At 41.0% G+C, this 14718-nt stretch overlaps 1 protein-coding gene across 1 annotated transcript; it reads right to left on the reverse strand.

The window, feature by feature from the left end:
• Nucleotides 1-245: 245 nt before the first annotated feature.
• On the reverse strand, nt 246-1439 carry LOC105540053 (prothymosin alpha-like). Its single transcript, XM_011980547.1, has 2 exons — nt 909-1439; nt 246-846 (listed from the first exon to the last, which is right to left on the reverse strand). Exon 1 carries the CDS (start codon nt 1347-1349, stop codon nt 945-947), a length of 405 nt encoding a protein of 134 aa, XP_011835937.1. The 5' UTR covers nt 1350-1439; the 3' UTR covers nt 246-846; nt 909-944.
• Nucleotides 1440-14718: the final 13279 nt, after the last annotated feature.

The raw sequence follows: 14718 nt of genomic DNA on the forward strand, positions 1-14718 counted from the left end.
TCTTAAGCCTCAAAACTGACATTGCCCCTGGAAATCAGAGTTTACCAGTCCTTATTAAAGCTCAAGTCCATCAACACAGAGCCGTACATACCCCTGCTTATAGGACTAAGAATTGCCACTGCAATAGGAACAAAGCTAGCAGGCTTGTCCACCTTCCTGTCCTATATCACTGTCTTTCAAAAGATCTCTCAGACAGCCTACAAGACGTAGCCAAATCCATCCTTACTCTCCAATCCCAAATAGACTCTTTTTTTTTTTTTGTTAGAACAACTCAGCAAAATAAAATTCCTGTTTATTGTTGGACAACATTGTTTCACACATACATCAAACAGGCCAAAAAAAATAAACAGCAACTTCATAGACAAAAAAGGAAAAAAAAGAAACCTTTTATCTTTGGCCTTTTTAACCATCTCATACAAACCAACTACTTATAGTACAGCTAAGTACATACACAAAAAAGTTACTGGAATGCTCGGAATGAGATTGTTTTTCTCTTGTCGTTTTTGCTTTTTTTACAAGGTTTTTTTTCTCCTTTGAGATTATAATGAACACGGTCACACCACAAGTAAAGTCAGAAGTAGGACAGAGAACGCTCCGAAGGCTGGTTTGGTCATCCGAGATCATTAAAAATGGCTGACCCTAACAATATGTACAAAAATATAAAATGTAAATAAAAAATACAAACAAATTTCCTTTTTAAAGTACTTTTAAGAAAAAAAGCAGGGCCTTGAAAGTTTTGGTTCTTTTTTCCTCCCCTGTTGCAAATTCTCATGGTTTGGGTTGGGTGGTGGAGAGCGCGTGTCATCTGCGGGTGGCACTGCCCACGGTGCGCGGGCGGGCGGGCCTCTCGAAGGTGACCACGTTTAGATTCTGAGACGGGAAGTGGAGGGTGAATAGGTCACGGCGGCCTTTTTTTTTTAGTTTAACTTTTCCTTTTTTGCTGTCTAGTCATCCTCGTCGGTCTTCTGCTTCTTGGTATCAACATCATCATCCTCATCATCTTCAGCTGCCCGCTTGCCCGTAGCTGACTCAGCTTCCTCATCTTCATCTCCATCCTCTTCCTCACCATCACCTTCTTCTTCCTCCTCCTCTTCCTCCCCACCTTCTTCCTCTTCTTCGTCTACCTCATTGTCAGCCTCTCGCTCCCCATTTTCCTCATTCTCAGCATTCCCGTTAGCAGGGGCGTCTCTTCCATTTTCTGCCTCTTCCACAACTTCCTTCTTCTCCTTTAAGTCCTTGGTGATGATTTCGGAGCTGGTGTCTACGGCTGCGTCTGACATGGTGGGGCACGCCGGTGATGCGATGCAGGGGATTTTAAAAGAAAGCCAGAGTTCAGGGACTCTGGCCATAAAGCTGCCGGAGTCCGCGGCGGCGGAGGAGGCCCGCGGCCGAGGCGGACGAGGAACAATGCAAAGATGGCTTTTCAGAGCAGCCAGTGGGGGTCCAAATAGACTCTTTAGCAGCAGTAACTCTTCAAAACCGTCAAAGTTTAGATCTCCTCGCTGCCGAAAAAGGTGGACTGTGCATCTCTTTAAGAATGCTGTTTCTATACTAACCAGTCAGGAATTGTAGGAGATGCTGCCTGACAGTTAAATAAAAAAGCTTCTTTGGGTATATACCCAGTAATGGGATGGCTGGGTCATATGGTACATCTAGTTCTAGATCCTTGAGGAATCGCCATACTGTTTTCCACAATGGTTGAACTAGTTTACAGTCCCACCAACAATGTAAAAGTGTTCCTATTTCTCCACATCCTCTCCAGCACCTGTTGTTTCCTGACAAGAACAGAAAACCAAACACCGCATGTTCTCACTCATAGGTGGGAACTGAACAATGAGATCACTTGGACTCCGGAAGGGGAACATCACACACCGGGGCCTATCATGGGGAGGGGGGAGGGGGGAGGGATTGCATTGGGAGTTATACCTGATGTAAATGACGAGTTGATGGGTGCTGACGAGTTGATGGGTGCAGCACAGCAACATGGCACAAGTATACATATGTAACAAACCTGCACGTTATGCACATGTATCCTAGAACTTAAAGTATAATAATAATAATAAAAAAAAGCTTCTAAAATCAGTCAATGCCTTTCAGAGTCCTGGTCCCAGTAGTTTTGTAATTCCTAGGCACCCTGGCTACTGCCCCTCCTAGGCCCTGCCATAACCGTTTATCTCCTTTTAGCATTTGGCCCCTGCCTCTTACGTCTCCTTACCCAGGTTTTACGAGATGGTATTAGAGCCTTCACCCATGGAACAGTACAGGGCATGATGCTACTCCAAGGACACCGACAGCTCCAGGAATGGCAGTCCCTACCATCCAGCCTCTCCCACTAACCGTCGTCCCTACCCAGCAGGAAGCAGCCGGATGACAACGGTGCCCCTCTTCTGTTACCTACTAAAAGGCTGGAATGTTAAGGACCCCAAAAGAATGCAACAAGCCCCCTCCCCTAAATGCCCTGCAGTTTATATTTCTTCCAAAAAGTTGCCCCTGCCCCAAGTTCCCAGAATGACAGGTACAGCTATAACCACTCCCAGGCTAAACCATATCCTGATACCCTGAGCCAAGTAAGGCAAGAACTGACAATTGCAGATGTAGACACACCCCCAAAGCCCCTAAACACCCCCACACCCTCTCCAGAAAATACTTACACCCCCTAGCCTGTAAGCTCAGGTGCTGCCTCCTCTGACTGTTAAGGAGCAGCCCGGCAGGTTAATAAATTTGCTTGCCTGACTTTAGGTCTTCTCATCCTTTCTCTAGGCTAACGTTACACTTTCTACTTACCTCGGCTTTGCTTCTACATTTCCCATCTTTTTAAATCATTTCCTGCTATCCCTCTGTCTGCAAGAATTCCTCCATCTGATCTTTCCTTCATTAATAACTTGTTTTTAAGATGTAGCTATTCTACTATGTATCTGATCTGCTGTGTACTTCTACTATTCTATCTTTCATACTTCATTTGGATGGCATGCGATTTCTTATTTTGTTCCCATACTTTGGCAAGTGCTCTCTAGTTGTCTTTCTTTTGAGGTGGCTGTGTTCCCCAAGGGTCCAGTTATTCTGGCCTGTGAACTTTGGGAGGCTGAGGTGGATGGATCACAAGGTCAGGAGTTTGAGACCAGCCTGGCCAACATGGTGAAACCCTGTTTCTACTAAAAATACAAAAATTAGCCAGGTGTGGTGGCAGGCACCTGTAATCCCAGCTACTCAGGAAGCTGAGGCAAGAGAATCACTTGAACCCGGGAGGTGGAGGTTGCAGTGAGCCGAGATCGTGCCACTGCTCTCCAGCGTAGCGACAGAGCGAGACTCTATCTCAAAAAAAAAAAAAAAGAAAAAAAAAGTATATACACATATATAAAACATTGTAAGCCTTAGTTTTCTTCCCTGTAAAATGGGAGTAATATTACTTTCCTGATGTATTGTTGAACATCTGAATGTGTTTGAACTGTCAGACACATAAATGCTTAGCACAGTGTCTGGTGCAAAGACTCCTTACACTCTAAGTCCTGTCGTACTTGGTGTGGGGCACTCCATCTTCCCCTTTAGCAAGGGGCAGCCATTCTCATTGCTGCCTTCTGCAGATGCCCTGATTCACGGAGTTGGTTTGGATACCCTGAGCTTACTGGGATATTTAGCATCCACAAGACAACATCAGTTTTTCAAATGTATTCCCAGGACTTTCAAACACGATTATGAGATAAGTTCTTCATATGGCAAATGGTATATTGTGAAGCTCATCCTCAGGTTGAAGTGAAAGTTCAATTGTCATTCACTATGTCATCCACCCTGGCTTATGTCTCAAGCTAGAAAAAAATGTGCGTCTAACTTAGCAGAGACAAAGTCTCTGGGCAGATTTTCTCTCCGCAAAGTGTTTGCTGTTGTCCCATCTCTATTCCTGGGGAAGAAACTAGATAAAGTGGGAGGCCAGGTCCTACCATGTGAGCCAAAAAATGGGGGGAGCTGGGGTACAGAGGTCAGGGAACACAATGGAAAAGAATGCCTTAAAGCAGTGCTAGAGCACATGCTGGGGCTGCGGTGGGGAGCTACATGCCTGTGTGTGCACACGCATGCGCCCGGAGGGATCGGAGAGCCAGCAAAGAAGGGCAAAGGGCAGTGATTGGAACAAGAAGAAAGGGAGATTGCCTGGTTAAATACCACAGGTAGTGCCTCTAGCTGAGTTTGTGCCTGCTCCTAGCTACAAGTACAAAATCAATATTCTGGAGCAAATAAACACCTGTGAGAAGGTTCTGACTGTTCTCTTTCATTTCAAGAACATTCAGGGCTTCCTATTTTTGGAAGCTGTTGTCTTTCACTTTCAAAGTGTGTCTCTCTTCTCCCCCTCTCTGTTATTTCTCTCCTCCGGGGCTAGGAAAGGACCTGCTTGCCCCTGGTTCCTTGGAGCTCAGACCCATTTTCGATTCTCATCTTACTCTCGGGCTGACCTGTTAGCTGTTGGTATCTATCGTGCAAACAGGCTTTTCAAACCCTCATGGGGGTGGGGGGACCACTCTGCAAACTCAACCCCTTTTGGTCCAGTTGTTTAGCTTCCCCTGTGTGTTCATCACACAGTCAGAGATAAACTCTCAGAGAATAAAGCATGTCCTTTTTGACACTTGATGGCATGAGCTGGGCCCCTGGCATAGTCTGCTATGGCCCATTTGTGGAAGCCTGCATGTGTAACCTAACCAGAGAGGGGATGAACAATCTGCAGCATCAGGAATTCTGCTCTGAACAGACTCTCATTCTAAGACTATTCATTTAGCGAAGTAATAATTTTTTGCTTTCATTACTGGATTAGCAAGTTGGTGTGTTTTGCGTTTTTACCGATATCCTTGAGGTATGTCTTAGGAAATATTAAATACTTGGCCAAGATTGCCGTATTATTTATTATTCATTAGGAACTAAAAAGATTATTAAAGGTCTTGTACATGCCTCATGGGAGATAGCAGTACTCCACCTGCTTTAAACATTTAATATATGCTAAAATGTACTTTTTTGGTCTACAGGTCTGTGAGTTTTAGCAGATGTATAGGTTAGTGTAACCACCACCAGTCAGGAAACTGTCCCTACCATCCCACAAAACTCCATCATACTTGCCTTCGTAGTCACATTTCCCCCTGACCTGTAGCCTCTGGACACCACTGGTCTGTTCTCTATCATTATAGTTTTATCTTCACAAAAGTATTATAAATGGAATCACACAGCATGTGACCTTTTGAAACAGACTCCTGTCACTCACCGAAATGTTTCTGAGATTCATCCAAGTTGTCGCCTGTGTTAATAGTTGGTGCATTTTTATTGCTATAATATCCATTTTATGGATGGACTACAGTTTATAAATCCATTCACTAGTTGAATGATGTTTAGGCTGTTTCCAGTTTTTAACGATCATGAACAGATGTGCTATAAACATCCATGTACATATATTTTTTTGTAAATATGAATTTTCATTTCTCTAGGGAAGAGGTTGGCAAACTTTGTCTACAAAGGGCCAGATGGTAATTGTTCTGTCTTGTAAAGACACGGGGTCTCACTGTGTTGTCTGGGCTGGAGTGCAGTAGCTGTCATAGGTGTGATCATAGTGCACTACAGCCCCAAACTCACGTGCTCTTCCTGCCTCAGCCTCCAGAGTAGCTGGGGCTATAGGTGCATGCCACCATGCCTGGCTCTCAGATGGTAAATATATGAGGATTTGTGGACTTTGTGGTCTCTGTTGCAATCACTCAACTCTGCTGTTATAGTGTAAAAACAGGCAGAGATAATATGTAAATGAATGAATGTGGATGTGTACCACACTCTTTTATTTTTTATTTTTATTTTTTTCAGAGGGAGTTTGGCTTTGTCGTCCAGGCTGGAGTGCAGTGGTGCGATCTTGGCTCACTGCAAGCTCCACCAGCCGGGTTCATGCCATTCTCCTGCCTCAGCCTCCTAAGTAGCTGGGACTACAGGCGCCCGCCACCACGCCTGGCTAATTTTTTTTTTGGATTTTTAGTAGAGACAGAGTTTCACCATGTTAGCCAGGATGGTCTTGATCTCCTGACCTCATGATCTGCCTGCCTTGGCCTCACAAAGTGCTGGAATTACAGGCGTGAGCCACCATGCCCGGACGTACCACACTCTTAAAAGAAAAGATGGATTTGACCGGTGGAAGTAGTTTGCCAACCACTATTCAAGGTAAATATCTAGGAGTGTGATTTCTGGGCCACGTAGTAAGTGTGTGTTTAATGTTATCAATGCACGGCCAAATTACTTTCCAGAGTGGGTGTATCATTTTGTATTCCCACTATTAATATATTAGAGATCTAGTTAAATTGTATTTTTGTATTCAGGTATTGTCTGTATTTTTTTTAGTCATTCTGATAAGTGTTCTATGGTATCTCATTGATTTCACTGTGGTTTTGCTTCGTATTTCTCTAATGGGTAATGAGATTGAACATCTTTTCATGTGCATATTTACCATTCACATGTCTTGTTTGGTGAAGCATATGTTCAAATCTTTTGCTTCTTTTTAAATTGTAAGGGAATTTATATCCTCAAATCTTTTGTTCTGTTGAAAAGCAATTCTACTCTTCAGTATTGGTAACAAACAGTCTTGATGTTTCAGTGGCTACTAGCATAAGTCTTTTTCTGTCTCGTGCTGCCTGTCTGTTGTGGGTCACCTGAGATCTGTTCATGATCCCTTAGTCCAGGCTTCTCACTGTGAAACCCAGCCTGGCACCCTGCCCCATCTGGAGTCTTGTTGGTTGGCATGGTAAAGGTAAGCCACGCTCTAACTCTTCACATTTCTTCCCATGAGAAATACATGTAACTTCATCTTATATTTAATTAGCCAAGCAGGCCATCTGGCATGTCTTAACTTCAGAAGTGGGGACGTCCAATCTTTCCATGTCCCTAGGAGAAGAATGTAGCCATAGTGACAACAGCAACATTGTTACTAACAATAAGGTATCTAGGCAGTTCTCATGTATGTCGTGTTATCTTACCATTTCTTTTCAATTAATTTTCTAAAATATACCTGTAATCTCAGCACTTTGGGAGGCTGAGGTGGGCAGAGCACTTGAGGCCAGGAGTTTGGGACCAGCCTGGCCAACATGGCAAAACCCCATCTCTACTAGATCACAAAAATTAGCTGGGCTTGGTGGCACACACCTATAATCCTAGCTACTCAGGAGGCTGAGACAAGAGAATCACTTGAGCCTGGGAGGCAGAGGTTGCAGTGAACCAAGATCATCCCACTGCACTCCAGGCTGGGTGAGAGAGAAACATTGTCTCAAAAAAATTTTTTTTTCTAAAATGTAAAAGCACTACTAAGAGAAGATATCTTTTAAGGGGAGGCTCACTGACTTATGTATTTCATAAATCAATGTAAAAAATGTGGGGCTTGATGTTTATTTTTCTAAGTAAGGATATTTCCAAACAAAGTTACAATCACACTTCCATTTCATTAAGAAGGATATTTTAACATCAAGTGTGAGAGCGTAATCTCAGAGTAAAAAGAAAATTGAATGTACCTAGCTGTATGAAAAACTTGTATTATCCTTAACTTTTACATCTCATTAGTAACTCATACCATTGTAAGGATGACATTTGGGATTTCTTAGTAGTGGATTCTGGATTAGGAATTACAGGGAAATGGTCCTGGGTGTGTATCCAGGATCAGGAATGACTGTGCCATGATCAAATTAGGGCCTCACAGAGGTTTAGAAAGGCCATTAGAGAGAACACTAATGCATATTTCTTTTACTTTAGGTTATTATTTATTTTAAAAAGTGTTACAAGGAACCACATGGGTTATTAATTGCAATGAAAACAAAATGTTCTTTGGCTGCATTGTAACTGGTCGGGGTGAGTGATGAGGTAGTCTCTATCACTTGTCTTGACTTTTATCTAGCTTTACTTTTCAGAGCCCTGCAGAAAGTGCAAGAGCAGTCAAACCTTTTCATAGTCATTTAATTGTTCATTCTGAACCACTATGAAGTGACTTTTTCCGGCCTCCAACAGTACTTAAAATGTAGCAACAAAAAATACTTTACCATAAAAATACATGTATAGTGGCTGGGCGCGGTGGCTCATGCCTGTAATCCCAGTACTTTGGGAGGCCGAGGTGGGCGGATCACAAGGTCAGGAGATCAAGACCATCCTGGCTAACACGGTGAAACCCTGTCTCTACTAAAAATATAAAAAGAAATTAGCCGGGCATGGTGGTAGGCGCCTGTAGTTCCAGCTACTTCGGAGGCTGAGGCAGGAGAATGGCATGAACTCAGGAAGTGAAGCTTGTAGTGAGCCGAGATCACACCACTGCACTCCAGCCTGGGCAACAGAGTGAGACTCGGTCTCAAAAACAAACAAAGAAAAAAGCAAACAAAAAAATCAAAAAACATGCGTAGAAGAACTTGATGAACGTATGCTAAAACGTTAAAGCTATCTCTAGAAGATGGGATGACATTTAACTTAATATCTGGAATGTTCAATAAGTATATATTATTTTATAATATGAAAGTTATTTAAAAATTAGAACAGTTTATAATTTAAACATCATGGGAAACTTTTTTGGAGATTCAAAGTGTCTCAAAGTTGGTTTTCTTCTAACATCTTAGTGAGAAATGAATCATTATTAGGTTCCTATAATATATCAGGAAACATGGGCTAGGAAAATTCTGTAATTTTGGTCTGGACAAATGAATAAGAGATCAGAAGAGTCTGGTGTTCGGATTCCTACCTCTGTGTTAATTGTATCTCTTTGAGGAGGGGTTGCAGTGTTGCAGGCATCATCCTAAACTCTTTACATGTAATAATTCATTTACTGTCCACAACATCTACTTGAAGTGGACACTAATATTTTCCCATTTTATGTAAGATACAACAGAAGAACAGAGAGGTTGAGTAAGTTGTCCAAGGTAATACACCCCATGGGTGACAGCACTGGTATTTGAATGCAGGAAATTTGGCCACTGCCCTAAGTATCAGCAGCTGCCTTTCACAAAGATTCTTACTTCTTAATTTGAACTCTGTAATATTCAAGGATGCACACAAATGACATGTATGCTAAATGCTGACAGAATGACAGATATGTTATAGTATCACGGAGTCCACCTACAACAGTTTTTATAGCCATTTTACTGAGAGCCCTAGGCCTCCAGATATTGTCTTCCAGAGGTTACTGTGCATTGGGATGGGAAGAGGAACAGGGCGGGGAATGGGAGAGGGATAGTGTCATTGGGTAAGATCATATACTTAATATTATTATTTACTGTTTATTACATGAGGTTCAATTATTTGTTTACATTGCTGCCTCGCACCACTGTGTCATAATCTTCACAAGGGCAACCACAATGATTTATTTATTTCTGCTTCATCATTACCTTAGAATATACTTGATACATAGTAGACAATATGGTTAAGAATAAATGAAGGAATGAGTTACGTTCATACCTCTCTATCCTGTTGCCCTCAAAACAAAGCATACTAAATGTAACGCCCCAGGTGTTACATTTAGTATGTAATGTAATAGGTGACTCATCTCAAGGTTATTCTATACCAATATTTATTTTACAAACTGCTCTTCAAAGTAAAATCATTTTTAAACAAATAGAACCCTTTCTTTCTCTTCTTCAGCCCCATCTTCAGAGGTACTGGAAGTGCAGACAACTGTGGCTGGCGCCACTGTCTGATTCTTTAGTTCAGACAAAATTTCCAGCACCGCTGATGTTCTAAAGTGTAATTTTAAAATCTATACCTTCTCCCTGAACATTTAATCTGGAGGGAAAGTAATGTGAAGAAGAGATTGAATTGGCCATATTCGTTTCAGATATACTCAATATTGCCCTAGGAGCTTCCAGCTTCTCTTGTTATTGAAGAATTTATGAGCCAGGTAATTGAGAATTGGTTGTTATATTAAAAGAAAAAAGCAAGATGTAAAGATCCATGTGGTGTGATCTCACTTATGTAAAAAATACATAAAATGCTGAAAGGAAATGTACAAATAGAACATCTCTGGGTGCAGTTAGAGGTGATTTTACATTTTAATAAATAATCATGGATTCATTATAAATTTGGGGAGAATTAAGCTTCTGATGTCATCTACTGCCACCTCCTTACTAATGTGCCAGGTGATGTTCAAGACAGAGTTTTTCATTACGGAAAGAAACAAAAGAACTTCCCCTCACATCCTTTGCACAGGACTTTCAGTTGGAGCTTTGTTTGTGAAATATGTTTATACCAAAGCCCCTGTCCTGTTCCCTAGGAAGACCACTGCTATTGCCTGCAGACTAACCTTTCCATCATTCATTCATCAACACTTCGTGTGTACGGCATGTACAGAGCGAATGCTACTGTTCTTATTCACTTGATTCAAAATGGAAGACATCTGGAGAGCATCACCTACTGTACATCGCTTGCCATTGCTGGGAAAGGATGCTTCAGAGTGTTCATGGTCCTAGTTCAGGAAGTACATTATTCATCCTGTGATTATGGCAAAAAGAAATAATATCATCATTGACATTTCTTATCTCATAAACTAGCTGGAATATGTTTTTAAAAATAGAGCAAGAGACTGTAAAATGGAAAAAGATATGTATGAAATGGCATTATATTTTATAGGCTTTGTGTGTTTTGAGGGCAACAGGATAGAAAGGTATGAATGTAGAATGTAACTCATTCCTTCATTTATACCTAACCATATTGTTTACTATGTACCAAGTATATTCTAAGGTAATGAGGAAGCAGAAAGAAAGAAATCATAGTGGTTGCCCTTGTGAAGATTATGACAGAGCGGTGGGAGGCAGCAATGTAAATAAATAATTGAACCTCATGTAATAAATAGTAAATAATTATATTAAGTATATGGTCTTACCCAATGACATCGAATTACCACAATGCAAAGAATTTCTGGTGCTCGCACCTTAAATTACTTGGTAAATATGGTATCAACTCAAAATAAGAGGCATATATGGTTTAGGGGAAGCACTTTGTAAATTCAGAATTTGTGAAGTATACAATTCTAATTGTTACACTAAGAAGGACATGACAAATAAATAATGGGAAGTGTGCTGTAGACGTTTTCCTAGGAATAGGAATGGATATTTCATTCTCCTGCATGTTGGGAAAGTTTTAAAACAATTAATTTTAGATTGCTTCAGAAACAATCAAGCTCTAATCTAACTTTTGGGGCAATGGATGCCACATTAGGTAAAAAATGTAGACTATTAATGTGATCACTCAGGCGATCAAAGGGACTGTGCTGGCCTGTTGGAACTGGTGTGCCAGATCGATGTCCTGGGGAGAGGCGATGTTTAAATTTGTACCAGCTGGCCGGGCGCAGTGGTTCATTTCTGTAATCCCAGCACTTTGGTATGCTGAGGCAGGCAGATCACCTGAGGTCAGGAGTTGAAGACCAGCCTGACCAACATGGTGAAGCCCATCTCTACTAAAAATACAAAAATTAGCTGGGCATGATGGTACACTCCTGCAATCCCAGCTGCTCTGGAGGCTGAGATGGGAGAATTGCTTGAACTCAGGAGGCAGAGGTTGCAGTGAGCTGAGTGTGCCACTGCACTTTAGCCTGGGCGACAGAGCAAGACTTCATCTCAAAAACAAAACAAAACAAAACAAAACACGTGTACCACAGTGTACCATGGACACTGTGATCTTTGCCTATGTTGTAGATTTTTCTTTGTTTAAATTCCACATCCGTATAGAAAGACATGCCAAAAATAATACAGCAGCTACTATAGTGACTGAGATCCTATTTTGCTTCCTGACATACGCTGTTGACATATGCTTCCTGACAATGTTTATGCATTTCTGACATTAATTGTATTTTTTCTTTTGGAATGTTATTTGTAGGAAATTACAGCAGATACATAAGAGAAAAATGAGAAGTTTCCCATTCATTTTTATCACCCCTTTTCCTGATTATTTTAAGGGTGAAGATATAATATTTACTAGTTCCAGTGCAAATAAATTTCTCACTGCTCTGGAAGAATTCCAGATGTACTCTACTACATGATGATTCTGTGTGTTGTGCTTGAAACTAATGTTGCACTTGATAAGTGGCAGGAAGTCAAGGCTGAAGTTAAACTCTGTTGTCTACCAGCTGAACTACCCAGCCTTGGCATGCTTTTTACAACTCATGCTGTTCTTTTCAAGGTGTTCTTTATTTGACGTTCTTATTTTCAACTTCATGGTCTTCTGTTCTTTGAACGTGGCAAACCATGGCTGTTTGTATATGGAGGATGCCCAGGCTGAAGATTCCAGGGATGACAGATCATTGGTGATGTGACCTAATCTGATTTGCCTCATCAATGAAATGCTTTTGCTTCTTTGGTTTTACGGAAGACAGTGTCCTCAAAAAAATTAAATATATCTGGGAAACCTGGCATCTTCTTCACTTAGAGGCAAGCATTAATGATTTATGTCAAGACAACACTAGAAGAAAGAACTGCGTTGTTTCCTTACGTTACAAATGGGTTAGAACATAGAGGAGTTGCTGCGTGAGATTTTACAATGTTTTCCGAAAAGTTCCTCACAGGTGAGTCAGCAACTTGTTTAGAATCCATTTAAGACACATTTCGCACCTTTCTAAAAAAAAATTGAATTGAGTCATAGCTCTCTACTGATATGTGAGAGCCACAATTTGTTTTCTTATTTTTTTCTTTTTCTTTTTATTATTATTTTTTTAATTTATTATACTTTAAGTTCCAGGGTACATGTGCACAACGTGCAGGTTTGTTACATGTGTATACATGTGCCATGTTGGTGTGCTGCACCCATTAACTCGTCAGCACGCATCAACTCGTCATTTATATCAGTTATAACGCCCAATGCCATCCCTCCCCCCTCCCCCCGCCCCATAATAGGCCCCGATGTGTGATGTTCCCCTTCCGGTGTCCAAGTGATCTCATTGTTCAATTCCCACCTATGAGTGAGAACATGTGGTGTTTGGTTTTCTGTTCTTGTGATAGTTTACTGAGAATGATGGTTTCCAGCTGCATCCATGTCCCTACAAAGGACACGAACTCATCCTTTTTTTATGGCTGCATAGTATTCCATGGTGTATATGTGCCACATTTTCTTAATCCAGTCTGTCACTGATGGACATTTGGGTTGATTCCAAGTCTTTGCTATTGTGAATAGTGCTGCAATAAACATACATGTGCATGTGTCTTTATAGCAGCATGATTTATAATCCTTTGGGTATATACCCAGTAATGCGATGGCTGGGTCAAATGGTATTTCTAGTTCTAGATCCTTGAGGAATCGCCATACTGTTTTCCACAATGGTTGAACTAGTTTACAACCCCACCAACAGTGTAAAAGTGTTCCTATTTCTCCACATCCTCTCCAGCACCAGTTGTTTCCTGACTTTTCAATGATTGCCATTCTAACTGGTGTGAGATGGTATCTCATTGTGGTTTTGATTTGCATTTCTCTGATGGCCAGTGATGATGAGCATTTTTTCATGTGTCTGTTGGCTGTATGAATGTCTTCTTTTGAGAAATGTCTGTTCATATCCTTTGCCCACTTTTTGATGGGGTTGTTTGTTTTTTTCTTGTAAATTTGTTTGAGTTCTTTGTAGGTTCTGGATATTAGCCCTTTGTCAGATGAGTAGATTGCAAAAATTTTCTCCCATTCTGTAGGTTGCCTGTTCACTCTGATGGTAGTTTCTTTTGCTGTGCAGAAGCTCTTTAGTGTAATGAGATCCCATTTGTCAATTTTGGCTTTTTTTTGCCGTTGCTTTTGGTGTTTTAGACATGAAGTCCTTACCTGTGCCTATGTCCTGAATGGTATTACCTAGGTTTTCTTGTAGGGTTTTTATGGTATTAGGTCTAACATTTAAGTCTCTAATCCATCTTGAATTAATTTTCGTATGAGGAGTAAGGAAAGGATCCAGTTTCAGCTTTCTGGTTATGGCTAGCCAATTTTCCCAGCACCATTTATTAAATAGGGAATCCTTTCCCCATTTCTTGTTTTTCTCAGGTTTGTCAAAGATCAGATGGCTGTAGATGTGTGGTATTATTTCTGAGGACTCTGTTATGTTCCATTGGTCTATATCTCTGTTTTGGTACCAGTACCAAGCTGTTTTGGTTACTGTAGCCTTGTAGTATAGTTTCAAGTCAGGTGGCGTGATGCCTCTGCTTTGTTCTTTTGGCTTAGGATTGTCTTGGCAATGTGGGGGCTCTTTTTTGGTTCCATATGAACTTTAAAGCAGTTTTTTCCAATTCTGTGAAGAAAGTCATTGGTAGTTTGATGGGGATGGCATTGAATCTATAAATTACCTTGGGCAGTATGGGCATTTTCACAATATTGATTCTTCCTATCCATGAGCATGGTATGTTCTTCCATTTGTTTGTGTCCTCTTTGATTTCACTGAGCAGTGGTTTGTAGTTCTCCTTGAAGAGGTCCTTTACATCCCTTGTAAGTTGGATTCCTAGGTATTTTATTGTCTTTGAAGCAATTGTGAATGAATGTTCATTCATGATTTGGCTCTCTGTCTGTTACTGGTGTATAAGAATGCTTGCGATTTTTGCGCATTAATTTTGTATCCTGAGACTTTGCTGAAGTTGCTTATCAGCTTAAGGAGATTTGGGCTGAGACGATGGGGTTTTCTAAATATACAATCATGTCATCTGCAAACAGGGAAAATTTGACTTCCTCTTTTCCTAACTGAATACCCTTGATTTCTCTCTCTTGCCTGATTGCCCTAGCCAGAACTTCCAA

Source organism: Mandrillus leucophaeus, unplaced genomic scaffold (assembly GCF_000951045.1).
Source record: "Mandrillus leucophaeus isolate KB7577 unplaced genomic scaffold, Mleu.le_1.0 Scaffold214, whole genome shotgun sequence".
Taxonomy (NCBI): domain Eukaryota; kingdom Metazoa; phylum Chordata; class Mammalia; order Primates; family Cercopithecidae; genus Mandrillus; species Mandrillus leucophaeus.

Coding starts and splice junctions, on each gene's coding strand:
- LOC105540053 (XM_011980547.1), bottom strand. CDS start 1,349: ATGGCCAGAGTCCCTGAACTCTGGCTTTCTTTTAAAATCCCCTGCATC.